The sequence below is a fragment of the Quercus lobata genome, chromosome 8, assembly GCF_001633185.2.
Source record: "Quercus lobata isolate SW786 chromosome 8, ValleyOak3.0 Primary Assembly, whole genome shotgun sequence".
Classification (NCBI taxonomy): domain Eukaryota; kingdom Viridiplantae; phylum Streptophyta; class Magnoliopsida; order Fagales; family Fagaceae; genus Quercus; species Quercus lobata.
The window spans coordinates 50,899,376-50,927,254 of record NC_044911.1 but is presented as its reverse complement, the minus strand read 5'-3'; the positions used below and the strand labels follow the sequence as shown (position 1 = coordinate 50,927,254).

Here is a 27,879-nt window from a genome sequence, read left to right as displayed (position 1 = left end):
ATATAGATTAATGGGGGAAAAAAAGTCACATATGTTGTATATATTCCATCATTCCATGCATCTGCACTATACCATAGAGTAAAAACTCAAACAAGGAAATGTCATTTTTACCCACAAAATAAGATATAAAATATCCACTCTATGCATGTTGCTATCAATCATTTTCACATTCTATACCAAAAAAGATATATTAGGTGGACATCTCAAATGCGGCAATAGTCTTTTATATGGAGTTAAAATAATTGTAATTTTAAATAATACTTTAATCACAACATAAATACATAATGGAGAAACAATCATAAGATAGTGGAGTTACGATTTTTTTTTTTTTTTTTTTTGGGAAAGTGGAGTTACGATGTTCTAAATATTTTGCTACAATTATTTAACTTAATGGGGGTATAGTATTTCATAATAAATGTAACAAAAACATTATGAAAATAATTATGGTTTATATATTTTTCATTCGAATACGACAATATGACATGATATTTTTTGTCTCTCTTGTTTTTGTGTTTCAACTTTTAAACACACAGTCTCCTCAAAAAAATAAAAAATAAAAAAATAAAACACAGAAACGATCATACTAATCAAATTAACAATGAAGAGTAATGGAGATTACCTATAAAACAAATACGAGTAATTTTTTAAGAGAAAAAAACAAATACATAGGAGAATTAAGTGCAGGTATTTGTATTGCTTAAACTTTGTGGTATTTTTTAATTGTTTTTAAAAGTGAGGTCCGTGTGAGATCAATTTTGTTAAGTGAGGATTGAAAAAATTTGCTGTGTACAGAAAAAGTGTGAGTTTAATAAGATATACCTTATAAATCAAATAAGCTTGGTTTTAAACCATGCCAAACGCACACTTATGTGTATAATGTGAATATATAATGTTAAACAGAATAAGAAACTTTTATGTCAAATATAAACAGAAACCTAACCTGATAAAGATCTAAATAATCTAATCCAAAAATTTTGCCTCAAATATTATACAACAAAATATATAATCATATATATATATATAAAGTAAATAGGGCATGCATAATATTTATTGACTTTGCTGTCGTTTTGTGTTTAAAAAACAAACAATCAGGATATTATGTAGTAGGTTTATATAATTGCATGTGAATATATAGGGTTAAACAGAGTGAGTACGTAATGAAATTAAAGTTGATTAGATTTTGTTTTGATATGCCAAAACATATGAATAAAAAAAGTTCGAAAATTCATAGAAGATCAAACAATATTTTATTGAAGACCAAACCTAATTGTTTAGAGGAAACCAAACATAATTTACCAAGAATTTATTTATTATTGGAATTTTTTGTATAAATTTCAACAGATCTTGTGAAAAAATGAATTCTAAAATTCTAATTGATTAATGTCCATACAATAATTTAGTTATGTTTATTACACTAAGCATAATCATTAAACCTAGATAAGATTTAATCCAATTTGAAGAATTGGGTTACTGGGTCACTAATTCAAGCAATGAAACATTAGAGTCATAAGATAAAATAAAAATTGATATATATATATATATATATATATAACAAAAATGATTGAGAAATCATAAAATCAATATGTAAGTTAAAAAAAATTAAGCATGTCTAAATTCCTATTTAAAATTAAGTCTAAAAAACTAGTCACCTAATATAATTGAAAATCAAGGTTCTACAAGTAACAACACCAAAAAACATTAAATTAAAAGATTTTTCAGTCATATCTCTGCTAAATAAAATCCTATTACATGTTTTTAAAAAATACACTTATCTAATTTCTAGATTGACAGATAAATAGATGAATATCTTCTCAAATAAATAAACATTGAATAGATGAAAATCCTATTACATGTCTTTGCTAAACAAATAAATAGATTGACAAATAAGTTGTTAACTATAGCAAATTACCAAATTGTCTCATTTTGAATAGTAGAGAAGTAGAGAAGGTACTACAATGGAAATATAAAAGTAATTGTATTCGAAATAACAAAAACTGGTTGATGAAAACAACTTATTTAAGTTGCAAAGAGCCTGTTGAGTTTCACTGATTCAATTGTGTAAGTTATCATATTAAATTTTAGCTCGGTTTTTGTTTGAAATTATTTAATGTGTGTGGGGTGTGAGGATTACATATACCCAATAAAATAAACATATTATTGAATTGCTCCATGTTAAAGAGAAAAAAGAAGGGCAATGTGAAAGTGAAATCAACAATTATTTGCACAACACTAAAAGCATTTTTCAGTTTTGTCCTTTTCTTGTTTGCTTAGGTGGGTCAGAGTTATTTTTATCTAATTGGCTAGTATGAGATGTGAACGCGTATGTGTGACCCCAGCCACTCTAAACAAGCCGTGGCTTTTGTTGTTGTATAGGGCAAGACTTTGCCCACAATGGCGAGGAACTAAAAACATGCGGTGATGGGCTTAGTTAGGTACCCTACGCGTGCATGGATTGTGAGAGCTGTGAGACCCACTTCTTCATCTTCATCTTGGCCTTGGGGATTCCGCTGTAATGTAAAGGCTGCACACGCAGCTTGTTGTGTACGGCAACAAATAGACCCGTGGGGTCTAATCCCCTTTCTGCTAATCTAACGGCTCAACTCTCCTATGGTGGGCCCCATTGTGATGGCATCTTGGTTCTTCTACATGGTAGATTCTACAAACTATACAGTTACACGGGTATGGTACGGATACGAAAATAATTTTTTACACTAGTATGATACGGGTACAATATTTTAAACAAATTGTTTGTATACCTACCAAATAATTGGTGGAGTCTAATCCCGTCGGCTCAACTCTCTTTTGGTGGGCCCTTTGTGATGGCATCAAGGTTCTAGATAGTAGATTCTACCACTATATTATATATATATATATATATATATGTGGGTATGGATACAGATATAGGCATAATATAGAAACATGAGCAATTTTTGACATGAATATGATACAAATACAACATTCTAAATGAAGTGTTCATACTTTCTAGAGAATACATGATGTGATCTAATCCCCTTCCATTAATCTAACGGCTCAACTCTCGCCTGGTGGGGGCCCCATTGTGGTGGCATCTAGGTTCTACTTCCAGATTCTACAACTGTGCGTGCACTTTGTGGTGTGGTGTGGTCCGTATGGACCATACAACTGGGGGTGGGATCCACCATTATTACCGGTTCCTGGTTACTCGCAGCCACAGCCACAGCCACATCCACATTTACATCTATGACTATGGGGGGTGGGGACCCACCATAACCATTTCCAGTAGGCCACTACAGGTACCCACTTGCACAAAAGTGGTCCATGTTTAGTTTTCTAGATGGGGACCCTCTTATTGGCTTGGCTTGGCTTGGTCCCTCCATTTTAGTTTTTTGGTACATGGGATGGGACCCCCACATTTTTTTTTTGTTTTAATAACTCCTGCACTAACTTGTCCACCACCAACTCTTCGTGGCACGTATGCACTGTTTTGTTTTTCCTTTTTTGTTTGTTGAAAACTTGGAAGTAATATCTCACTTTTTTTCTTTCTTTCGTTCTGGTGGGGGGCATGGCTCATGGGACCAGATTTTTAATTGAAAATTAAATCATACCATTATTGAACTTTTGAAAAGCTGTAGTGTTTTTTTTGAACCGTAAGCCTTGGTTTGTTTTTGAAAAATTACGTAAAATAATTCCAAGCAACTGGTATCTTAAGCTCTTTTTTTCTTTTTTTGGGGAAGTTAATTGAGGGCTTATGTCTAGGTCTAACTAAAGCTTCCACTTGATAATTTCATTGTTTTTGCTCACCACAGTTTTCATATGGAATTGGCAAGTGTCCCCATGTCATTCCATATTGATTTTGAAAAACAAAATAATAATAATGGAAGAACCTTATATGTATTTTAATTTACTGCTAATTCCTTGTATAGTTAATAGATGTAAATTATGTAATGGTATGTCTTTGGTGGAGTTAGCAGTATCATTTGCACATAATTTGTTTACAATATTGTTCAAGTTTATTTCTACTACTGCTAAGTGCTAACGTATTCTTATTTTGCGGTGCAGTATGTAATATCTCTCACTCTCTCAAAAAAAAAAAAAAAAAAATGTAAGCTAATCAGCCAAACCTGCACTCACTTTTATAGTGCTGATTTTTTTAATAGTAATAATAGTAAACAATGACATACACACCCAACCAACCAATGGATGGGGTTAAGTTAGGATTTGGCTATGACTTGAGCAAAATAAAAATAAAAAACCAAAACAGAAGAAATGAACATTTAATTTATGGAAAATGTTAACTGATATAAGGTGTTTGTTAAAAATTATTTATTGTGAGGTCTTTTTAATAAAAAATTGATATAAATTAATAAAATGATTAAAAATATAACTGAAGTGATAAATGAAACTCAAAAAATTAGCTTTATTAGCTTTATACTTCATAAAATTAATTAAAAATCTAACATAAAATATAATGATGTGACATAAAGTAGTTTCTTAATGGGCTGTTAACACTTCCATCTCAAGTGAACCTCATTTGTACATCTTTTTGCTTATCAAATACCGATTCAATCTCTTAGAGCATCCACAGTCGGAATTCTCATCTCATCCTATTTTACCATCTCAAAAAGTCACTTTATCAGTGATACAATACAATTTTACAATACTCTCAACATCCCAACTTTTATTTTCCTATTCTACTCATTAAAATAATATTTCAACACAATAAAATAATATATCCTAAAACTCAAATAAAAACAAAAACACAAAATCCAAAACAACTCTGCAACCACCTGCTACCACCACCACCACGAAGAACATATCCAAACGTTTGTTTTCTTGAAACCCCAGAAACCCAAGCCACAAACTCATGGCCATTGAAACCCAGAAACCCATAGAGAAAACAAAATCAAATCAAACCAATAGCAATAGCAACCCCCAACTCCGGCAACCACGGCAAACCACAAATTACAATTTCAATTACAATTACAAATACAAAAATAAAGAGATCGAAATCAAGATCAAAATGTACAGAAGGTCAACAATCACCGTCAATCTCCACCATCACAACGTTCCTTCTCAATTTCTTGCCTTTGTTTCTTTGCGAGCTTTTCGAGAGCCGATTCCACAGCATCTTGACCACCAAGAAGCAACCAGGTCACGATTTCTGGGTCGGTCTTGAACCAGGCAGCTTCGAACTCCTTCTAGGCGTTTACTCTCAGTATGTCTCGCCATAGGATGCCCCGCAAATCGGTCCACGTGAAGAACTAGGAAGCCCTGAGGATGTCCCTGTAGAGACTCAGTGCCTCGCGTCGAGTGCTTGTGAGTCAGCGACGATTTAGCAGCTCAGCCTCATCGTCGTCAAGGGTAGGTTTTTGTTCCTTCGCCAAGTGATGGTCCAAGAGCTCTTCATGGGTGTCAAGTCCGTTGTGCAAGAGCCAACGAATACAGATGACGTTGCAATGAGCTATGAGGTTGTTCAAAGCAATCATCGATATGGTAGGCGAGAGAGAGAGGGGATGAGAAAGAGAGAAGGAAGAGAGAGAAAAGAAAGAGAAAAAATGAGACGGGAGAGAGAAATTGCCGGGTAAAAAGCATTAAAAATTTATTTTTTTTTTATACCATTCAGCTACAGTACCATCTTACATTTGAGATGGTACTGTAGCTAAATCTCAAAAAAAAATTGGCTTTTACCATATGGCCTTCCGGTTGTGGATCAATTTTTGGGCCTGTATGCCAAATGTTCTTTACATTTGGCATATAACAAGCCCATTGTTGATGCTCTTAAGAGGCATATAGTTCAATAGCATTGTCTTTTCCTTGATAGGAGAACCAAGATTCTTTGAAAGGACCTCCCAATTATTGTAACTATTGAATTATATATATACTCAACCTGATACTGATAATCTTTGGCCCAATCAAAAGAATATCCTTTGTTATAGCAGATGCTTTCTTCAATCAAAGGAATATCCAGCAGGAATCAAGAGAGGCATGATTTACAACAGTTTACAAAGGGATAGAGTTGACAAATTATACGTCACATGTCAAGAAGACCAAAGCCGGCATAACGAGTAGCAATGCTTTTTGTGCAAGACAAAAAGGTTGCAACTTGACCGTGGAACAAAGAATTTTTCAGAAATATAGATAATATGATTATAAAGAAAAAAAAAATTCTTATCAAACAGAATATATGTAAGGAAAGATATTCGAAAACCAATTGTACTACACTATTGAGAAGTAAGACAAGTAACGAATGATGTCATGTTGAATTACAACATCCAAAACTCAGGTACATCCTCCATCCAAACTTGTACATGGATTTTCCAGACTCATAATAAATATACTGTTCAAATTGACAGTGGATCAAGAAAACTTTACCCCCTAAAAAAAAAAAAAAAAAACCAACTTATGTTCTGGCCTGAAAATAAAATAACAATAAAAAATAAGGAACTCACAAGAAAACATCAGTGAGGATCTAAGCTATCACCAGTGGCCAAATCAGAGGGGACAAAATTTTGAACCAAAGCAAGAGTGTGAGACACCAAAGCTCACCCTGGTGCTTTTCATATTGTATTTTGGAGGATTACTTCATCCAAAAATTGTTCTTTTGTTGCTTTTGTTCCTTCTGGGTAATAGGTCCTAAAAATATAGGACTGTAAGAAGGGTAACTAGTTGGTGCTTCCATCTTATGATCCTGACATGTAAGTGTATCGTGTTTGGGCTCCAGTAATAAGATCAACTATTTTCTCTGCAAATGAAGAAATACATAAAGAAAATGAGAAAGATGCGAGCATACTATTAATGTAGCACACTTGGTTACATAAAAAAGAATTTGAAAGTGAAAAACTATATGAAAAGCACCTGAAAGAAATCCAATGATAGGTACAGGTTCCAAGACGTTCCTGGTGCTTTCAAGTTTTTGCCTGAGATGTCAAAACCATATATATGACAATTATGGTCTTGTTTCTTATAATTTCTCCTCTTTAGAAACGTCATACACAAATAAACCGTGTAGATTAAGAATGAAATACTGAAATAGATCAGTACCTAGTATACGTGCTAAAGAAAGGATCTCTCATAAGGTAAAGCGCCAATAACAGCTTCCTTCTTTTAACCTATATCAAAAAACACTTCAGCATTGACTCTACTCATGAAGGACTAAACAATAAAACCAAAAAGTCAGTTCCAAAGAATACATATTGCTAGATTCATGCAGAAGACTGATGAGCAGGATGCACCCAAAATGTCTATAAAGTCTACATGGAAAGATTCAGAGAGACTCAAACCTCATTCTTTTCAGAGATTGAAAGATGAAACTGTTGCTCTTTTCTAAGACTGCTCGACTCTGTAACTTTTGAGAGAATGCCCATCCCAACGAAGTCCACAGTCAGAGAAAGCAACCAAGGAATCCATGACCTGATTCCATACTTCCGGATAAATAAAACATAAATTAGTGGTCTTGCGATAAATAGCATTTCCCCTGCTAGAAATAAAGCCCCATGAAGACCCTTTTCAGACAATATGGTGGAAATGGTTGGCCTCTGAACCACTGATCCTGTAACAACAGAATATTATTTTTGTAACATATTCTATGAATGAAACACATCATCTTAACCAATCACTTAATTTAATTCTATATGAATAGTTACTTGGAGGCTCCATTATAGCATGTTGTTGTTGAACCCTGCGCAACCATACTGGCTCTGAAACCATCCTAGCATTTTCTCCAAACCTGTTTAATGCAGACAGTGCTCTTCCTTCTAGATTCTGTGCATGATTGTTCATTAAGTAATCTGACTCACCATGCCCTCCAGGCTTTGTGAAACCACCATTTTCATGTTGAGAACTATAGGCATCTGGCTGCTTGTCGATGTTTGGTGTCTCCCCTCCATGCAGAAGCATCTTATATCCACTGTTCCGAAACAAGGCTAACCTAACTAGCACCCTGAGATTCATTGAATACCCAATGATAAGTCAAATAGACAAATGCTCTCATAAAATAAACGCCTAACTGGAGATGATAACAAGTGGCAGACTGAAGACAGCTTTTTTTTGGGGGGAAAAAGGGGGGGGGGGGGGTGTTGGAAGCTGCTTACTTGGAAGCCTCTGTAATAGCAATGAAATTCCATTTCTTATCATCTCCATAGTAATGTTGTGCCACAACTTCAATTAATGTTTCCAAGTCCTTCAGCGCAGATATACATAATGGATAAGGAAATGAATAAGGCTCCGCAGAGCCTCTGTGCATTGGAGAAGGAGCCGTATCAATGATATGTTCATTGATAGCAGTGATTATGCCCAAAACAGTAGTTACTGCAGAAGATCACCAAATTGTTTAACAAAGCACCAATCAGTATATAGCACAAAGAAAACAGGGTTCAATAACAATTAAGTCCCTTTAAGTTTTACACGAGTTGTCAATTCGGCCCTTTATGTGAATTCCTGCCAATTAGGGTCTTCAAGTGATTTAAGCCCTTCCTTTAGTGTCCACGACACCCCTTTTAATATAAATTTTGAATTTAAAGAATCATTTTTTTCCAGGCTTATTAAGAGGAAAAGCATTTGCAGCATAAAACGATGCAGTTTCCCCTTCTTCAAAAAATCAGAAAATCATTCTCTCCTTTTCCCTTTCCTTGGCACCTCAGGACCAGGCTGACCGGCGTTGAAATGGATGTGTAAAGTTCGCAACTGTGAAGTGGTTTGGTGAATATTGATAGTGGCTGTTGGCGGCATGTTTGGGTGTGGGTTCAGCTGGAATTAAGGAGATTCAGGTCATGTATGGTGGTTAATGTGATATGTGCTGGCTTGGATGATTTTGAATGGGGCTACGTGTGGTTGAAATTTTAACAAAACTGTCATTGGGACTAGTGCTTCAACCCAGGAAGAGTACAAAGCAAAATACTTTCCAAGCTAATCTCTCTCAAGCCAAGAGGAATAGAAGATGCACATGTGGTCAAGCACAATGAGAGTCTCCGAGTGCTTCTCATCACCTTTGTCAAAAACTTCTTCCTCAAACGCCAACCAATCACTACCCCCATACAATCCCCTTCCCCACGTTGCCAACAAAGAAAGGTCTAGTCTCGAATTTGCCAAGTTCATAATCCACATCATCACTCTCACTTAGTGCCATCATCTTCTGGTTTTTCCCCATCTTGGTAACGATAAAGAAATTGCACTTCCTCATTGACCCATTTGCTTTATCCTCATTACGTGACTTAAAAAATATGTTTTTTAAGAGCTTGTTGAAATTGAAGAGGATGTGAATCATTAGATGAGAGCAGGTGGATAGAGTGGAAAAACACATCAAGAGTATTATATGATCATAGAATACCTTTTTTTTTTTTTTGGGGGGGGGGGGGGGAGATAAGTAACAAAAAGATTTTATTAAAAAAAAAAAAAAATACAGTCCAGTACATAGGAAATGTACTAAAGGGGCAAAAACATCAAGAAACCAAGTTACCATGATCAAGCAAAACAAGAGGGGAAAGACAAGAAAAAGATGATAAAACTAAACACCATTCGAGAAAAGTAAAAAAGACAAAAGACTTAAACTCAAGAATGAACTGTTTGCATCCCTCAAAGCTTCTAACATTCCATTCTTGCCAGATACACCACATCAAATAGTGCGGCACAATCCTCCATATATCTATATTGCGATGTCGCCTATAATTGCATGACCAAGAATCCAACAAATCCACCACCTTTTGCGGCATCACCCAACAAATACCAAACAGGCAAAAGACCATACTCTACACCTCATATGCTATAAGACAGTGAAGGAGGAGATGATCTACAGATTCCCCACACCTTTTGCAAATATAACACCACTCAAGTACAACAATATGCCTCTTCCAAAGATTATCTGTAGTTAGAATCTTGCCTAAAGAAGCAGTCCAAGAGAAAAAAAAGCTACCTGAGGAGGAACCTTCGATTGCCACACCATTTTCCATTTTCCACAAGAAAGATATGACAATAGAAGGGGAGAGAGAATGATAATACCCACTCACCTCAAAACCACGACTGCTTTTGGATAAGTAAAAGAAAACTGATTAAGCTAAAGCGAAAATTTTTATAAGATTGCTACAAGACCATCTATGCTTTTGCTTTTAAATGAAATCTTGTTAAGAAGCAACATATTCATAGAATAGGAAGAAAAATGGGTGGAACTACAAGGAAAGATAGGATTCAAAATGAGGAAATTTGCGTAGAATGTTAAGATGGATGAGTGGAAATATAAGGAAAGATGGGATTCAAAGTGAGGAAATTTACTTAAAGATAAGGGTGACCCTTATAGATGAAAATATGTAGGATAGTCCCTCGAGATGGTTTGATCATGTTCAAAGGAGAGTGATTAATGCACTAGTAAGAAAAAGTGAGTTAATTGGTAACTGTAGATGAAGACCAAAAATAACATTGATAGAAGTAGTAAAAAATGAAATTTTATTTAAGTAACAAAAAGTATGACTTTTAGATAGAATAGAATGAGGGAAAAAAATATATGCGGCCGACCTTAACTAGTCTATTGATGATCCATAGTTGACCCCAAAATTTGGGGGCTAAAGCAAGGGTTGTTGTTGTTGTTGTAGTAAAAACTTGTTGAAAATCAAGTTTTGGTCCAAAATGGTTCCATCTTATATATTTAACAATAAACGTGTACACCAGCTAGCAAAATGACTTGATTGACCATGCTTGCCGATGTGAGGGGCCAGATTGACAACTTGTATGAAGTGTAAATTTTGGGGGATTAAATTGTCTTTTAGACTTGAAAAACACAAAATTATACTGTAAAAGAATATAAAATAAAATGGATAGACAAACCAACTGGTCCAAAAGATAAGGAAAAACAAATAACAATTCTATAACTTTCCATTACATGCAGACTGAAGAAAAAAAAAAAAAAAAATATATATATATATATATATACAGGCCAGCTTAAATTATCTTTTTCCAAGAAATTTACTGTTGTTTCTATCCCTTCATTTTCTCAAAAAGACATCAACCAAAATGGGAGAAAAACTCTTTTCAATATTTAAGCTAATAAGAGAAGCTAAAGGTTACCAAAATTTCACAAAACCTGCTTCTGGTCCTATCTCTGAATCAGAAAACCGTTCAGGAAGAAGCCATGTCATTCCCTGCAAAAGATTTTCAACACCTAAATAAGATAACAAAGCTCCACTAGCTAAACAAAGATCGGGATCAGTTATGTTTTCAACATTCATGAGCAAGCACGGATGATATGATAATTAGAGAACATGTCAAGAGAATCAAATTAATTAAATTGGGGGAAAGTATAGGTCAATTAGTAATATATCAGATTATGCAATGAGTTTGCATGTAGTTTATATGGCTTATTAACCAGCGACTCACAAAAATGAACATGACTTTATCCTTTTATTTTGAGGTAAATAATGAGTTGAAATATAGTGAAGATCCTTAATCACAGGCCCTCAGCCTCATTGAGTATCCATCTTTTTTCCCTTTCTTTTTTGACCTGAGCTACAATCCTCCATTCCTGAATCAGCTCCCTGCTCCTAAGCACTTCCTCTATTGCTAGAATCTAGTAGCTACTAAAACTTATTTTTAGCCTCATGCCAACATTTTTCTTTTCTTTATTTTTGACTCTCTTTTCACTGCCCCATGGGCATCCCATCCTCCGTTATAGGCTATGAATACCCTGCCATACTTACTAAATCAATTTCCTTAGGACTCTGTTGCTGCTTGGTTTTGGGAGCTTAAGGCTAGTAGTAGCATCACCACGACCAAATTCCTCAAATATCTTACAAATTGATCCTGTTATCATGAAATCTCCGTAGGTTGGGCTTCTGGCTACAACACCTATCCATGCCTATTCTTTCTCTTGGGGCAGACAGTGAACAATAATCTTCCCTCCACCTAAGGTTTCTCACTCAAAACCTGAGCTGGCCACAAAATCAGGCTTAAGGTTGAGTAGCCTAATTGGGATGGTGACTGACTTAACTCCCTCTTCTTCTCAGTTTATAATAGGTTACATGGCTTCCAGATGTATGGCTTCAATTGAGAAACCAAGGACCTTTTTTGAAGCCATATGCTCAGCCTCAGCCCTCAGCAGAATCAACCACATCAAAAAATTCCACTAAACAAAGCTTCGGACTCTTCACTATGGTTTTCACTAACCCACGAATTTCAATAGTCAGGTAAGAAACAAAATATGATCATACGAAAACAGTTTATGATAAACCCTTTTCTGTACTTTTTTTTTTTTACCATCTTGGAGCTACAAAAACATATAAGGACAACCCACAAACTGCATAAGATTAGATATTGATCAATTAAATTTATAATCTTAACACAACAGATAATATAATTATCATTAACTGATAGGATGCACATTGGCCTAGATGAGATAACATCACCTTGATACCCAAACACAATTACTTCTTTCAATTACATGTCCAAAAATAGTTTAAAGATTACTTTTTTTCATTGTCCCATATGAGATAATTCATAATTTCAAAATATTCAAACGCAATAAAATTTTACTTTTTTTCTCGGAATTTCTCACATATCAATCTACCATGGATATCAAAAGCAATAATAACGAAAACCCACAAAGCCAAACACAACAAACAATCCAATACCCAATTAAATATAAAAACTTTGTCCTTAAATTTGTAACAACTGACAAAGTACCAAAACAAAAACAAAAAAAACGAAATTACAAGGAATTGATCGGGGCTCACATTGGCTAGAGACTCCAACGAGTGCACATACTCCTTGTTCCGCCTAACCCACCTCTTATAAGCATCCATATCAGAAACAAAGAAATTCACAGCACTGATTGCAAACTCAACCCCTGGCTCGCTAAGCCGCCACCACCACCACCACCTTGGTCTTATTCACCGTTTGGGCCCTGACCCAGAAACCCAAATAAACTAAAAGTGAAACCTTGTTTTGGTCTAGGATTAGATTTTGACACCCGATAATTGAGAACTTCAAAACTGAGCAATGACTATGAATATAATAAGAGAGACAGAGAGAATGAAGGTTGTGGTGAGCTGTAAACTTATGTCATTTGCTAATTTAAGGTTGTTAGATCTGTCCGTTCATTGGGACCGTCCGATACTATGATGTGTTTTAATGATGACATGTTTTGGCAATTGTAGTAGTTGTTATGTACAATGATTTTACACTTGCTGCTTAGATCCCGACTGTATGGGATCCACACCACAGCCAGCTGAGTGCCTTTAGTTTTTCTCTAGTTTATTTTTGGATAAAAATAATAAGATAAGGGCTCTATTGATCTATCCACGATATTTTTACAACAAATTTTGGGTAACAAGTTGTTATTAGTTCTAATCTGAGTCTACTGCTTAAATTACAATTTTACTCACCAATATCAGCATTTTCTCAACTAATATTTATTAAAAATGGTATTGTTAGGAAATTGTTTGGTGAAAATTGTCTTTTTTAAATTTGGAATAAAAAAAAAAAAAACTAAATTTTGTTACTTTAAGTTTTTAACTAATTCATTTGTAGTTTTGTATATCTCTCCTTTCATTTTGAGAAATATTATGTCCACAACATTTTTACTACAAATTCTAAGTGGCAGGTTGTTACTAACTGTTATGGTGGATAAAAATGTAATTTAAGTTTTTAATTCAAATTATAACCAATAATAACTTACCATATAGGATTTGTTGTAAATGTGTTGTGAAATTATTGTAAACATGTCACTTCTCTTTCGTTTTAGGAGTCTTTAAATTTTATTACTCACCAAAAGGAAATTACGATTTGTACCTCTTTGAGATTAAGTGTCAATAATACTCAAGATATCTTATTTCAATCCATGATATAATTTTATTTTTGCTTAATACAAGTAATGTAAATTTAAATTTTGAAAAAGTAATTGTGGGGCCGGAGAATTTGTGGTCCCGGCCCACTTTACATTAGGGCCCAAGACCCAAGCTGAGGAGACCTATTGCCGAGGACGCATAATGAAAGCCCCAAAAAGGCCCAAGGATGTGGCCGAGAACGATCTCACGCTCAGCACCCCATAGGACACCTAAAGAAAAAGGACGAGCTCAGTGCAGCGGTAGGACAAGTGAAAAAGCTGCCAATGTTGTGATAAAGAACTCTGCGTCTGACAGGTCCATACTCTTGACCATGCTATTCAACCTTTACGTCTATTTCCCAACCACTCTAAGTATGGGCTGATAGGACAAGTCTCCATCCCAGAAAGTAAAACTTACACATGGACATTAAAAGGAAAGTAACTACTAGTATAAAAGGGGAGAAGAACCAAGAGGGAAAAGAGAGAAGTCCTAAGAGAGGGAGAATGAGAAGAACACTAAGCTTCTCGGACGGGGTTAGAGGACAAAAACCCCATAGATCTCACTGAAGGAAGGTTTTGTCAGTCACGTCAGGTCCACCCTCATATGAATTTCCATAAAAATCACGACTAGACCGCTGTCCAGTGACCAAGGTCAAGCCTTTCAAGCCCACACTCTACAAATTATATTGTTCGGGCCCTTTAAGTACGAGCCCAATGTCATTCTTGGGTCGTTAATAATCGTGTCCTTATAAATGGAGCCGTCTGTGGAGAGGTTTGCGCGTTGGCACAGGTGGTGGCGGAGTCAAGCCTCTGTCAAACAAGGGTCTGTGAAAGCTCCTCCATTTCTGTTAAGTAGTTGGTTTCCCCATAGATTTGAGTCCGAGGACCATACATGGCCTTGGTTCTGTCCAAAACGTGTATTTTTTCTGTTAAGTAGTTGGTTTCCCCATAGGCTTGAGTCCGAGGACCATACAAGGCCTTGGTTCTGTCCAAAACTTGTATTTTTTCTGTTAAGTAGTTGGTTTCCCCATAGGCTTGAGTCCGAGGACCATACGAGGCCTTGGTTTTGTCCAAAACTTGTATATGTTCTGTTAAGTAGTTGGTTTCCCCATAGACTTGAGTCCAAGGACCATACGAGGCCTTGGTTCTGTCCAAAACTTGTATATTTTCTGTTAAGTAATTGGTTTTCTCATAGGCTTGAGTCCGAGGACCATACATGGCCTTGGTTCTGTCCAAAACTTGTATTTTTTTTTCTGTTAAGTAGTTGGTTTCCCCATAGGCTTGAGTCCGAGGACCATACAAGGCCTTGGTTCTGTCCAAAACTTGTATTTTTCTCTTAAGTAGTTGGTTTCCTCATAGGCTTGAGTCCGAGGACCATACAAGGCCTTGGTTCTGTCCAAAACTTGTATATTTTCTATTAAGTAGTTGGTTTCCCCATAGGCTTGAGTCCGAGGACCATACAAGGCCTTGGTTCTGTCCAAAACTTGTGTTTTTTCTTGTTTTCGAAGATTAGCCCCTCGACTAAGGTGGGGGGCGTTAGCTTGATGTTGGAAGCCCCTAGAGTTGCCCGTGCCATTAACACTACGAGGCATAGCCCTTAGCGGAAATTTATGTCGGAACAACAACAGCGCGCTACTGGAAATGAAGGAGCTTTCGCTAGCCCTTGCTTGACAGAGGCTTGACTCCACCGCCACCTATGCCAACGCGCAAGCCTCCCCACAAACGGCGCCAATTGTAGGGACACGATTATTTAACGACCTAAGAATGACATTGGGCTCGTATGTAAAGGGCCCTAACAATATGATTTGTAGAGAAGTGGGCTTGAAAGGCAGGACCTTGGTCACAGGTGAGCGGTTTAGTCATGGTTTTTATGGAAGCTTATACATGGGTGGACTTGGCTTAACTAGCTAAGCCTTCCATTGGTGCGGGTAGTAAGATTTAAGTCCTCGGACAGCATCCGAGGAGCATAGTATTCTTCCCCTTTTCCCTTTTGTAGGATTTTTTCCTCTTTCCGGGGATCCCCTTACCCCTTGGCTTTCTCTCCTTTTTATACTATTGTTCACTTCCTTTTTAGTGTCCACGTGTAAGTTTCACTTTCTGGGGTGCAGACCTGTCCTATCAATCCATACCTGGAGTGGTTGGGGGTGGTTGGAAAAGTTAAATAACATGGTTTGGAGTATGGGCCTGTCAGATGCAGGATTCTGTACTACGATGTTGGCAGCTTTCTCCCCTGTTCTGCCCCTATACTGAGTTTGTCCTTTTCTTTAGGCGTTTTGTGAGGTGCTGAGTATAAGATCGTCCTCGGCCATATCCTTAGGCCTTTTTTGGACTTTCATTATGCGTCCTCGGCAATAGCTCTCCTCGGCTTAGGCCTTGGGCCCTCATGTAGAGTGGGCCTGGGCCACGAATTCTCCGGCCCCACAGTATCTATGAAGCCTATCTTTTAGGTGGACCTAGGTTACCTTTAAATGCTTTTGCTAAAGAACTACTGACTAAGTTAGGTTTAGGTGTCTGTCAATTCAATCCTAATGCATGGAGGTTAATTGTCTCTATGTAAGTTTTATGGAGGGAGGTGTTTAAGGGGAATCGTCCTCTTATCGTGGACGAGTTCTTCTACTGTTATAAGCCCTTCGAAATTAATCAATCTCTTGGCTTCTATCAATTTACAGCCAGAGGGAAAGATTATAGATTAATTAAGTCCATAGTTACCTCAGATAGGAACTGGAAGATGGAGTTCTTCTTTATCTCAGGTTTCTGGGCTAGACGCCCTATTGAGGTTGCCCAAGACCCATTTCCTCCCTACACAGGAGAGTTAGGGAACTTTCGTCCTAAAGGTATGCTTATAGCTGTGACTTTGTTATTTATTATATTTATTCTTGTAGGTAGTTACCTAATAATTTTCCTTCTCTCTTTTTTTTATAAGTGCTAGATGACCTCATTTAAGCAGGTTTTACATTGAGTGAATTCAGAAGGCTCGTCTATACATTGACAGGGCTTTTCATTCTCTGGTAAGTCTCCAACGTCTTGCCATTTGGGGCATAGGTCCTAAACCGTCCGCTGAAGCCATCGCACACAAGCTCACCATCCATAGACATAATTTTTCTTGTCGTCCCTCCCTTTTTTTTTTTTTTTTTTTTGACATCTTTCTTTTTAGGAATGGCTACAATGAAGGAGAACATGGGTAAAGAAGTGGTGAACGAGGTAGCTGGGCAGGAGTTACCATCCCAACCTCATCCATTAACAGGTGACAAAAGAAAGAGCTTGTCCTTAGGGGTTGATTTAGGGAACCTCCCAAGCAGGTGCAGGGAGAAAAAGGCTAAGCATAGGTCGTCTAAGCCTAAGAACGTTTAGTCCACTCCGTCCATCTCTATCCATGAGCCTGGGGATGTTCAGATCCTTGATGATCCAGAGCTCAAGGATCCTCCTATGCAAGTCCTGTCCACAACCAGGGCGCCTTCCTCGTCTCAGCCTTTCCAACAGGTAGACGGCTGTGACAGATGCGGACGTGACGACTTGCTACAACATGTCTTTGAAGGACTTTGAGCATTCTGGCGTTCATGACCTTTTCAAGGTATGCAAGCTTTTTCTTTTCCCTTTTTTTTATATGGCTCGTCTTGTTAGCAAGGTAGACGTGTATTTTTGCTCTAACAAAACTTTGACTCAGGCAATGTCCAAGTTCATCGCCGTGTCCAGGCAAGCAACTAATTTGGACAAGACGAGGGTCTTGCTGGAGAGGAGGATCAAGGAGGTGAAAGACGGGAGTAAACGATGGGCTGAGATAGTTGCTAAGGCTAAGGAAGAGGCAAAGGAGTTGCAGAACCAAATTGAAGAGCTGAAGACTAATATCGTAGAGAAGGACACTCGTCTTAACCACTTTTAGAAGAGGAATGACAAGCTGACTGCTTTTCTTAAGAAAGCCAAAGAAGACGTAGTTACGGAGTTTAAGGTGTCCAAGTAGTTTACGGACTTACTGGATACCAACTATGCAGCTGGGTTGAGGACTTTAGGATGGACGTCGTGGAGAACTTCCTTGACATTGACTTTAGTTCTATCAAGCTCAATCTTAGTGGTGCTCCTACAAGCTCCCTCCTCCAGACGAGTTCAGAAGACGTTAATATAGAGGACGACGCTACTACTCAGCCACATCAGGATGACCAAAACACCGACGCCCCTCCCGCCTGAAAACGAGCTTTTAATATTTTGGTTACCTTTGTATTCTTATATATATTTTTCTTTTGAGTTTTGTTTGGTCCTTAGTCTTGGGACCTTTTAATGTAACTCAAGTATACTAAGCTCGTCCATAGTTTTAGGACGAGCTATCAACAGTTGGCTTTACTTTCGTAAGGGTGTTTGGACGTTGGTTGTCCGCCCTTGAACAATCTAAATGAATGTTATTTTTCTTTTATCAGCTTTATCTTTATAAACAATAGACTTCAAGCTCAGCTCGTCCATTGTTCATTTATATTATTTTGAATTTCACCAAGTGTAATTCGTTTGTGAAATAATAATTACCAGCATTACTCGTCCTTAGACTTAGCTAATTTTTCACGTTTCATGAAAGGCCCAACTTTTCTCTTGTCCATAGATTGGATTGTTTAGTTGGCATTTTGATCAATAGATTGAGCGCTTGCTCAAGTATCTCCTCGTCCATGTATTGGACTAAGGTATTATGGGCTTTACCTCGTCCATTATTTGGACGTTTTCACTCTAAGTTTAAGGCTTCTATTCATCCATGATGTGGACGAGTATACCTTCATTAGGAGAGTTTACAGATGTTACATCTCCGTGTCCAAAGAATTTACTCGTCTTGGGCTCTTAGCCTTCTTGTGAACTAATTTGAACGAAAAATAGCATAGAAACTAGGATTCGCACAACATTATGTACATGTCATAAATATTGTTCACAAACGAGGCATATACTTAGAAGTAAATGCCTTCCAAGGAGTTTAATAAGTACAAACAAATCCATAACTTTGTTCATAACCACAACATAAATAATAAAGTAGCAGCATTATTAAACATAAGTAGACAAACAAGCTCCAAGCTCATCCATAGTAACACTCGTCCAAGCTAGCACTTCTACTGATAGTACCTCCTCAGGTACTCAACATTCCAAGGATGCTCCAATTTTCTACCGTCCAGAGCCTCCAAGTAGTAGGATCCTTACCTTTTATAATTGATAACTCTGTAGGGTCCTTCAAAAATTAGGCCCCAATTTCCCATGAGCCGGGTTCTTGGTTGCCAAAGAAACCTTTTTCAGGACAAGGTCTCCTATGTTGAATCGCCTCGGCTTCACCATTGCATCATACTGCCTAGCCAGTAGGTTTTTATATCTTGTCGTCCTATGTTCTGCGTTCGTCCTTACCTCGTCTATTAGATCGTGGTTTAAACGGAGTTGCTCCTCGTTATCCTTATCCTAATACATCGTCACCCTATGGTCGGTCATGTGCACTTCTGCAGGTATGACTACTTCTCTTCCATAGGCTAGCTTGAAAGGAGTTTCCCCTATAGGGGTTCTCACCGTCGTCCTATACACCCATAGAACACCTGGTAGCTCATCTGGCCATACTCCCTTTGCCCCCTTAAGCCGAGTTTTGATGATTTTCAACAAGGATCAGTTTGCAACTTCAGCCTGGCCGTTTGCTTGGGGATGGGCGAGCGAGGAATAATGATTTTGAATTCCGAAGTGTTTACAAAAGTCCCTAAAAAGTGCATTGTCAAATTGTCGTCCGTTGTCAGACACTAATACTCTGGGCACCCTAAACCTGCACATAATATTCTTCCAGACGAAACTCTTGACATTTTGTTGCGTGATACTTGCTAAGGGTTCCGCCTCTACCTATTTGGTGAAATAATCAATACCTACCACCAGAAATTTCATCTGCCTCATCCCAAGTGGAAAGGGATCCAAGATGTCTAGTCTCCATTGTGCAAAAGGCCATGGGGCCATCATCGGGGTGAGATATTCTGATGGTTGTCTGGAGACATTACTAAATCGTTGGCATTGATCACAGACCTTGACATATATCTTGGTATTAACTTACATGTTTGGCCAGTATTAGCCTGCACGAACGACTTTGTGAATAAGTGATTTGGCTCCTGAGTGATTGCCACATGCTCCTTCACGAACCTCCCTCAATACATAGTTAGTCTCGTCCAGAGCTAAACACCTCAGATAAAGTTATGAAAAACCCCTTTTGTATAATACCTCGTTCATGAAAACGTATCTGGCTGATCTGAGTCTGAGCTTCCTGGCTTCGTCTTTTCCTTCTGGAAGCTTTCCATCCTTCAAGTATGATACTATTGGAGTCATCCAATTTTCTTCACCCTCTATCTGCTGCACCTCTGGAAAGTCTATGCTAGGCAGGTATTGAATTTCATCAAATTCGTTTATTACTTCGCTCGGTGAGGCTTTTTTTGCTAAAGTATATGCTTCCATATTTTCTTCTCTCAGGATTTGAATAAAATCAGCTTCCTTAAATTTCTTTATAAGACATACCACCTTATTAAGGTACTTCTTCATTCGTTCTTCTTTGGCTTCACATGTCCCATTTACTTGGCCTATGACTATCTGAGAGTCTCCAGGACGAGTATCGATTCTGCTTCTATAGATTTAGCCAACTCTAACCCTTTAATAAGGGTTTCATACTTAGCTTCATTGTTGGTTGTTTGATACTGCAGATGAACCTTGTGCTTCAATTTATCTCCCTTCGGGGATAATAAAACAACTCCTATTCCTCTTGCATGTTGTGTAGATGATCCATCCACATGGACAATCCATTTCTTTTTATTTTCTACCTCGCTTAAGTCTTCATAACTTGGAGTGAACTCTGCAATGAAATCTGCCAGGGCTTGAACTTTTATTGCATACCTTAGTTGATATCTGATATCAAATTCATTAAGCTCAACAGCCCATTGGATCAGTTGTCCTGTAGCTTCTAGCTTGTTCATTGCTTTCTTGAGCGGATGATCGATCATGACATTGATGACATGAGCTTGGAAGTAATGCCTTAACTTCTTGGAAGTCGTTATCAATGCAAAAGCCAGCCTCTCTATTAGCGGATATCGTCCTTCCGCTCCCCTTAGTGCTCTGCTTGTATAGTATACGAGCTTTTGCACTTTTCATTCCTCCCTTATCAATGCTGAACTAACGGCATGTGGGGTAACTGCTAAGTACAAGTACAACTCCTCTCCCAGCACAGATGGACTTAGTAAAGGAGCCGTAGTGAGGTAGATTTTCAAGTCCTGGAAGACTTTTTGACACTCTTCCATCCATTCAAATGCCTTTTTAAGTACCTTAAAAAATGGAAAACATTTATCAGTAGTTTTAAAGACAAACCTATTGAGGGCAGCAACTCGTTCGGTAAGAGACTGGACTTCTTTGATATTCCGTGGAGGTTCCATGTTCAGTATCGTTTGGATATTGTATGGATTTGCTTCAATCCCCCCATGTGAAACCATGAACCCCAAGAATTTTCCGGATGACACTCCGAAAGCACACTTTCTAGGGTTCAACCTCATGTTATACTACCTGAATGTGTCAAACGTTTCCTGTAGGTCATCCAGATGCTTTCCCTTGTCCTGACTTTTCACCAGCATGTCATCTACGTAGACTTCTACATTCTACCCAATTTGCGGACGAAACATATGGTTAACCAACCTCTAATATGTTGCCCCAGCGTTCTTTAAATCGAAGGCCATCACCTTATAACAGAATAAGCCTTGGCTTGTGACAAAGGATGTCTTTTCTTAATCTGCGTCGTCCATCCTTATCTGATTGTATCCGGAGAAAGCATCCATAAAGCTAAGCAGTTTGTGTCTCGCGGTGGAGTTTACCAACTGGTCAATGTGAGGCAACGGGTAGCTGTCCTTGGGACAAGCCTTATTCAGATCGGTGAAGTCTACACGCATTCTCCACTTACCGTTTGCCTTATTGACCATTACTACATTGGCCAACCAGTCTGGATAGTAAACTTCTTGAATGAACTTTGCTACGGTTAACTTCTGCACCTCTTCTTTGATAGCATTGTCTTTCTCAGGAGCAAACACCATTTTCTTCTGTCGTACAGGCTTAGAGGAATGATACACATTTAGACAGTGGGTAATGACACTAGGGTCTATGCCCGGCATGTCCTCATGACTCCAAGCAAATACATCAATACTTTTTCTCAAGAAACAGACGAGGTCCTTCTTAATCCTTTCTTTTAAATTTGCTCCAACCCTGGTGCACCTCTTAGGGTTTTTCTCGTCTAAAGAAATATCTTCCAACACTTCAATGGGCTTAGCCACCATTCTCTTTTCTTCAATATTCATCGTCTGAACTTGCTCGTCCATGGCCAACATGGCCAGGTAACACTCTCTTGCTACCAGCTGATCTCCTTAAACCTGTCTTATCCCATGCTGCGTTGGAAATTTGACTGACAGGTGGTAAGTAGACGTAACTGCTTTCCAACTATTTAAAGTTGGTCTTCTGATTATAGCATTGTAGGAGGATGAACAATCTACCACCAAGAAATTCACGTCCCTGGCTACCTGTTGTAGGTATGCCCCTACCACGACAGGTAATGTGACAGTGCCTACAAGCTGCACTTTCATTCCACTGAATCCTACCAAAGGTGAGTTTACTGGACGAAATTGGTCTCGTCTGAGCCTCATTTGTTGAAAGGCAGGGTAATATAAAATATCTGCTGAACTTCCGTTATCCACCAACACCCTTCTAGTTGTATAATCGGCAATTAGCAAAGTAATAACAATGGCATCATCATTGGGGTGGTGAACTCTTTCAGTGTTCGCGTCCGTGAATGTGATTGCTTGCTCGTCTTCCTTGGAGATCGTCCAGAGAGTTGAACATTTTGCACTACTTTCAGATATGTCTTCTTGGACTTGGATGACTGACCGGCTGAGCTTCCTCCTATAATAACTCTTATCTCTCCAAGTGGGGGGCGCGGCGACTCTTCTACCTTCCCTTTCAACTTCTTATCCTTATGCTCTCGTCCAAGGAAATTTCTCAACTTTCCTTATCTTATAAGATTTTCAATTTGCTGTTTTAGATCATAACATTCGTTTGTGTCATGCCCATTGTCTCTATGGAAGCGGCAATATTTGTTTCTATTGTGCTTATTGGGATTTCCCTTCATTTTCTCTGGCCATTTCAAGGAATGATCGTCCTTGAATTGCAGAAGGACCTGCTTGAGCGGCACGTTCAGTGGCGTGTATTGTTGACTCTGTGCTGAAGGACCAGCCCTCTTACCATCCCAGTCATTTTTATCTTTCGTCCGTCCCTTTTTTAGACGAGGGACTTGCTCGGAGTGGCGCATGGGGTTTGCTTCCATTCTTTCAGCTCTCTCCCTCTTCTTGGTTATGATCGCGTCTTCTACATTCATAAAGTTCTGGACTGAATGGACAAGTTTAGCCATGGATTGGGGTTCCTTCTCATAAAGCTTGTGGATGAATAAATCAGAATTAACCCCATTGTGAAAGGCCGCCAGTAGTAGCTTATCATCCACCTCATCTACCGTTAAGGCTTTCTTGTTGAAACGAGTGATAAAGGACCGCAGGCTTTCATTCTCCCCTTGTTCTATGGTCAACAGGTTGGACGAAGAACGCTTGTGTCTCTGTCCCCCAATGAAGTTATTAACGAACAACTTGCTCAACTCTTTGAAAGAACTTACCGAATTCGGGGGTATTTTATTGAACCACACTTGTGCGGGACCTTTGAGGGTGGTAGGGAATGCTTTACACATAATTTCATCTGTGACCCCCTGAAGGTGCATTGTAGTCTTAAAAGTAGCAATGTGATCAAAAGGGTTACGCGCTCCATCATATGAATCCAAGGAAGGCATCTTGAATTTTGGAGGCAAGGGATGACCATTGATGGAAGCTATGAAAGGGGAATCTGTGCGGTGAACTAGATCCTCTACATGATTTGCTCTTCTCATGTTCTCCCTCATCTTATCCATCACCTTCCTCATCTGGTCGATCTCTCTCTCCAAGTGTGGCACCCTTCTTGATGTGGTGCCCCTTGATTAACTTTCGGGCGCATCATTTCTTTCATCTCCCTAGCTCTGGTCTTGTTCTTCCCCATATGCCTTATGCTGTTGCCTCCTAAGATGAATCTCCCTTGTCAGTTCTTGATTCTGGCGAGTTAACTCTGCCATAGCGGCTGCCATGGATTGCACATGAACAGAGGATGGTTGCATGGCAGGCGCAGATTGACAATCGCGATGGGGATGGCTAGAAGCATCCCTACTCTCTTGATGGCCTGGGCTGGTAGCCCTCGATCTAGTTCGAACCATTGCAGCCTTTTTGTCAGAGAAAGGAATTGTAAAACTCAATATAGTCTAACAAATCTTCCCACAGACGGCGCTAACTGATATTACTCAGAAAATCAGTAGGCTAGATGGCATGGATTTCGATGATTTTGAGGGCTCGGAAAAGAAGAAACGAAAGATCAGAGGAGATCGGGGTTGACCGGCCACAAACCCTCCGATGATAAAGTTAGTCTTTTATTCCGAAATAGGGAATTCCAAACTTATGGGATTGTGTCTGGGAAAAAACTTACCTTTGTTTGTTGGAGATTCGTGTTTTTATAAGTTCAGGAAACAGTTATCTATTTAATAACTTCCCCTACCTTTACGGAGTTCGGAAAGTTTGGAGTACACCTCCATAACTGCCATGGAGGTTATATTTTATGCTCCTATTTCTATAACTGCCGTTGAGCTCATCATAAGCAATGATGGATGGAAGGTCATCCAAAAGTTGTAGAGTTGGCGCGATGAACTCGTCCAAAAACCTCTATGGACTAGCGTGTCAAGGACGAGTAGCTCGTTTTCTGTTATTCCTTCTCTGGACGACCACTATGGATGAGTATGGAGTTGGCTCATTTTTAGACACCATCAAAATGAATAAACACAAAGTTAGGAGACTGAAATGAAATCTGAAAAAAGTTAGAGGATCAGTTTTGTATTTTAGCCTAATATATATATATATATATATAGACTAAGCAATATTATACGATTTAATAATTTTCATAGAATTAATTATTAAAACCATTTGTAAGAAAAAAAAAAGGTTAGATTGACAATGCATTTTTTTTTTTAAATCACATCACATGGAGAGAGAGAATAGGACATATTATGTGAAACATTAAACAATATTACATGACTCAATAATTTTCATTAAATTAATATTATTATAAAACCATTTGTAAGAAGAAAAAAAAAAAGGTGGATTGACAATTTATCTTTTTAAAAATCCCATAGCGTGGAGAGAGAGAGAGAGCAAGTGAACTTAGTTTGGGACAGAGTCGAGAAACGACGCCGTGTTATCTGACTAGATCCTACGCTACAACAAGGCCAAAACAGAAGGCGCGTCCATACAAAAAATATCATTCTCTCTAGGGTTTCTAATTTTTGCAACGCAGGAGAAAATTCAAAAAAATGCAAATCACTCTCGAATTCGGGTAATTGCTCCTTTTGTCTTGTAATCTTACATCAAAACTTGGGCATATGACTTTAATAACAACTGCTCTCTCTTCTTCTTTTTTTTTTTTTTTGGTTTCAATCTGCTTTTAAGTTTGAGAGTTTTAAGGTTAACATGAATTTGTCAAGATGAATCCTTTTTTGTTTAGCGTTCAATAAAAATTTGATCTTTAATCTGTTTTTCACTGTCTCAGTCAAGTGTTTATTGATTACTGATAAAAAGGTTGCATAATAAACGAAACCCACTTCTTTATTCTCCAAATTTTCAATATTTGTAATCTCAAAAAAAAAAAAAAAAATTGATGGGTATTTTGTTTTGTAAGATTTGGGATTTTGCAAGTACTGTAGCAGTGCAGTGTGTTCAGTTAAAAGGTTCATATGGGCATGTCTTAGGTTCTTTTATGACATCAATTTACTTATAATGTTCCAATTTTTAACTTTGTACATGATTGGTTGCTTTTAATCTTTGTCTACGCTTTATGTCTCATTGGAATGGATGCAATGTTAATTTTATTGGCAGCGGGGGATTAGAGCTTCTCTGTGACTCTGTAAAGGTCCATAATGTCAATGTTGATATGCCAAAGGGTGCAGAAAAGGTAAATTTCTAGTTTTAACAGATGCTTTCCTAAAAGCTTAAAGTGTGAGATATGTGAGCAGACTCAATGTGTTTATCTTTGCACTTGGCAGTTAACAATGAAAGATTTGCTCGGTTGGGTTCGTACCAATTTGATCAAGGAGAGGTCTGAAATGTTCATGAAAGGAGATACTGTGTAAGTTAAATTTTGCTTCTAAATTTCAATCTTGAAGGTGGGTGTGTGCACATACACTCCAAAACTATGAAATTTTAGTTTTGGATGAAATGGGAGAGTCACTTGAGAGGCGGAAAAGAATACATGTTGCTGATCTTGAGTAGTTTGTTGAGGATCCATAGTTTACCCCAAAATTTTGCTACAAAATAGATATGGGTAATAACACTTTTAGGGTGATGAATATTAGTGATGTGAAAAAGGGGAGTACCTGGAGAAAGGAGAGGATTATAAGTAAGAAAATTAATGCAATCTATCATCATAAACATCCTTATTAAACACGTAGAGGTTTTTTTTGTCTTGCAGGAGACCTGGTGTTCTTGTCCTTGTGAATGATTGTGATTGGGAGCTAAGTGGGCAGCTCGATACAACCCTAGAAGAGAAGGATGTGGTGGTTTTCATCTCAACCTTGCATGGTGGATAGTATCTAGATGAGATGATTGTGTTGTGTACTAGATGATAATGTAATTGTTATTATGAGATTATTAAGAGCTTTGGCATCCTAGCCATTTTTGTGTACTTTGCTGATATTCATTACTGAAGCATTCAGGAAAGTGACCCCCCCAAGTCCCTCCACAAGTTATAAGAGGTTTTGTTGATTTTACTGCCCATTTTCTTTTCCATTTTCTCTTGTTGACAAGTAGATTTGTTGAAATGATCTGTTTTTCATTTCCATTTTATCTCTGTAAATTTAAGAATTCGTAGGAGATCAAATTCCTATAATTTAAGAATAATATTGACTTTCTGTTTGGAGTATTGGAGTTGGATTCTTTAAGGCGGCAGTGAATCTAGATTCTAGTGCAAATTGGGTCCACTTAATGTAAAGCATTCACTTCAAATCTACCAAAAAATTTAGCTTCTAACAACTAAAAAAAAAAACTTTATCTATTTTAACATTTCACGTTACAATATAGAGTAGCAAAATGCTCCCACAACCACTACCATCTCTCCCTTCTTCCCTGCCAACCCAGCCTCCAATTCTACCCCTTGCCGGCCAAAACTTTTTTCCTACTCCACAACATTTCCTTCCCCCTTATCCTTGCCCACTCACACAACCCTTCTTTTGGCCAATTCAATTTGGTCAGTTTATTCCTCCCCAAACCCAGACCTCCTTACCCCTAAATCCCAAGCCTTCACAGCACCTGCCTAAACCCACTCCCAAGCCTTTTTCAGCCAAACCAGGGGTACCAGAGGTGAAGCACTCTTTTTCTTTTCGTATTGATTCAAAGTCATTTCTCTTGGCTTTTGATGGGGGTCGTATGGATGCTTATGCCATTACTGAAAATAGGGGTAGGTATCGTGGCTCAATCCGGGTTGGTAGAGCGGGGTTGGATTGGACCATTGCTTGTCTAGTAGAGCTGCGCCGTTGGGACTTTAGCAAGAAACACTTTTTTAAACGGTTTCATGAGCAGTATAAACTCTTGGAGTTTTCTAGTAGGTCAAACAAGAGTGGTCTTTTTGTGGAAATCTCTGAGTATCATAATGGGGCAAGACGTGGTTGTTTGTGTGTCCCGGAAGGGAGGAATAAGGGAGGTTGGGCTTTCTTTGAAATGAAGCTACGTAAATTCTTCTTGGGAAAATCAGCATCTAGGCTGGGAACGGAGGTGGTCGCTGGCGGTGGTGGGCTAGAAAAATCCACCGGAAACTCAAGGAATCAAATTTGGAAAAATCTTAATGGCGACGTGAAATCAGGAAGGAAGTTATGCCTGGAGAATCAGTTTCCAAATATTCCTAGGAAGTTAAATCAGAAGGAGAGTTTTGGGGGATTTGATTTCCTTCAAAATTCAAATAAGCTTTCCATAAATAGTTGC

General features: G+C 38.1%; 3 protein-coding genes across 4 annotated transcripts; 1 reads left to right on the top strand and 2 right to left on the bottom strand.

The window, feature by feature from the left end:
• Positions 1 to 6,166: 6,166 nt before the first annotated feature.
• On the bottom strand, positions 6,167 to 13,031 carry LOC115955787 (peroxisome biogenesis protein 16). 2 transcript variants are annotated; one of them, XM_031074122.1, is made up of 8 exons: positions 12,693 to 13,031; positions 11,048 to 11,105; positions 8,070 to 8,286; positions 7,623 to 7,918; positions 7,260 to 7,528; positions 7,021 to 7,088; positions 6,835 to 6,896; positions 6,167 to 6,721 (listed from the first exon to the last, which is right to left on the bottom strand). In XM_031074122.1, the coding sequence occupies exons 1-8, from the start codon at positions 12,759 to 12,761 to the stop codon at positions 6,660 to 6,662; spliced, it is 1,101 nt and encodes a 366-aa protein (XP_030929982.1). In that variant the 5' UTR covers positions 12,762 to 13,031; the 3' UTR covers positions 6,167 to 6,659. The 2 variants fall into 2 exon arrangements, with proteins under 2 accessions (XP_030929982.1, XP_030929983.1); XM_031074123.1 differs by having other exon boundaries at positions 6,219 to 6,721; positions 11,032 to 11,105; positions 12,693 to 13,028.
• A 9,768-nt stretch (positions 13,032 to 22,799) lies between these two features.
• LOC115957028 lies at positions 22,800 to 23,753 on the bottom strand. Its single transcript, XM_031075272.1, has one exon. It carries the CDS (start codon positions 23,751 to 23,753, stop codon positions 22,800 to 22,802), a length of 954 nt encoding a protein of 317 aa, XP_030931132.1.
• A 1,349-nt stretch (positions 23,754 to 25,102) lies between these two features.
• On the top strand, positions 25,103 to 26,743 carry LOC115957307 (ubiquitin-related modifier 1 homolog 2). Its single transcript, XM_031075531.1, has 4 exons — positions 25,103 to 25,243; positions 25,783 to 25,858; positions 25,950 to 26,032; positions 26,375 to 26,743. Exons 1-4 carry the CDS (start codon positions 25,221 to 25,223, stop codon positions 26,490 to 26,492), a joined length of 300 nt encoding a protein of 99 aa, XP_030931391.1. The 5' UTR covers positions 25,103 to 25,220; the 3' UTR covers positions 26,493 to 26,743.
• The last annotated feature ends 1,136 nt before the right edge of the window (positions 26,744 to 27,879 follow it).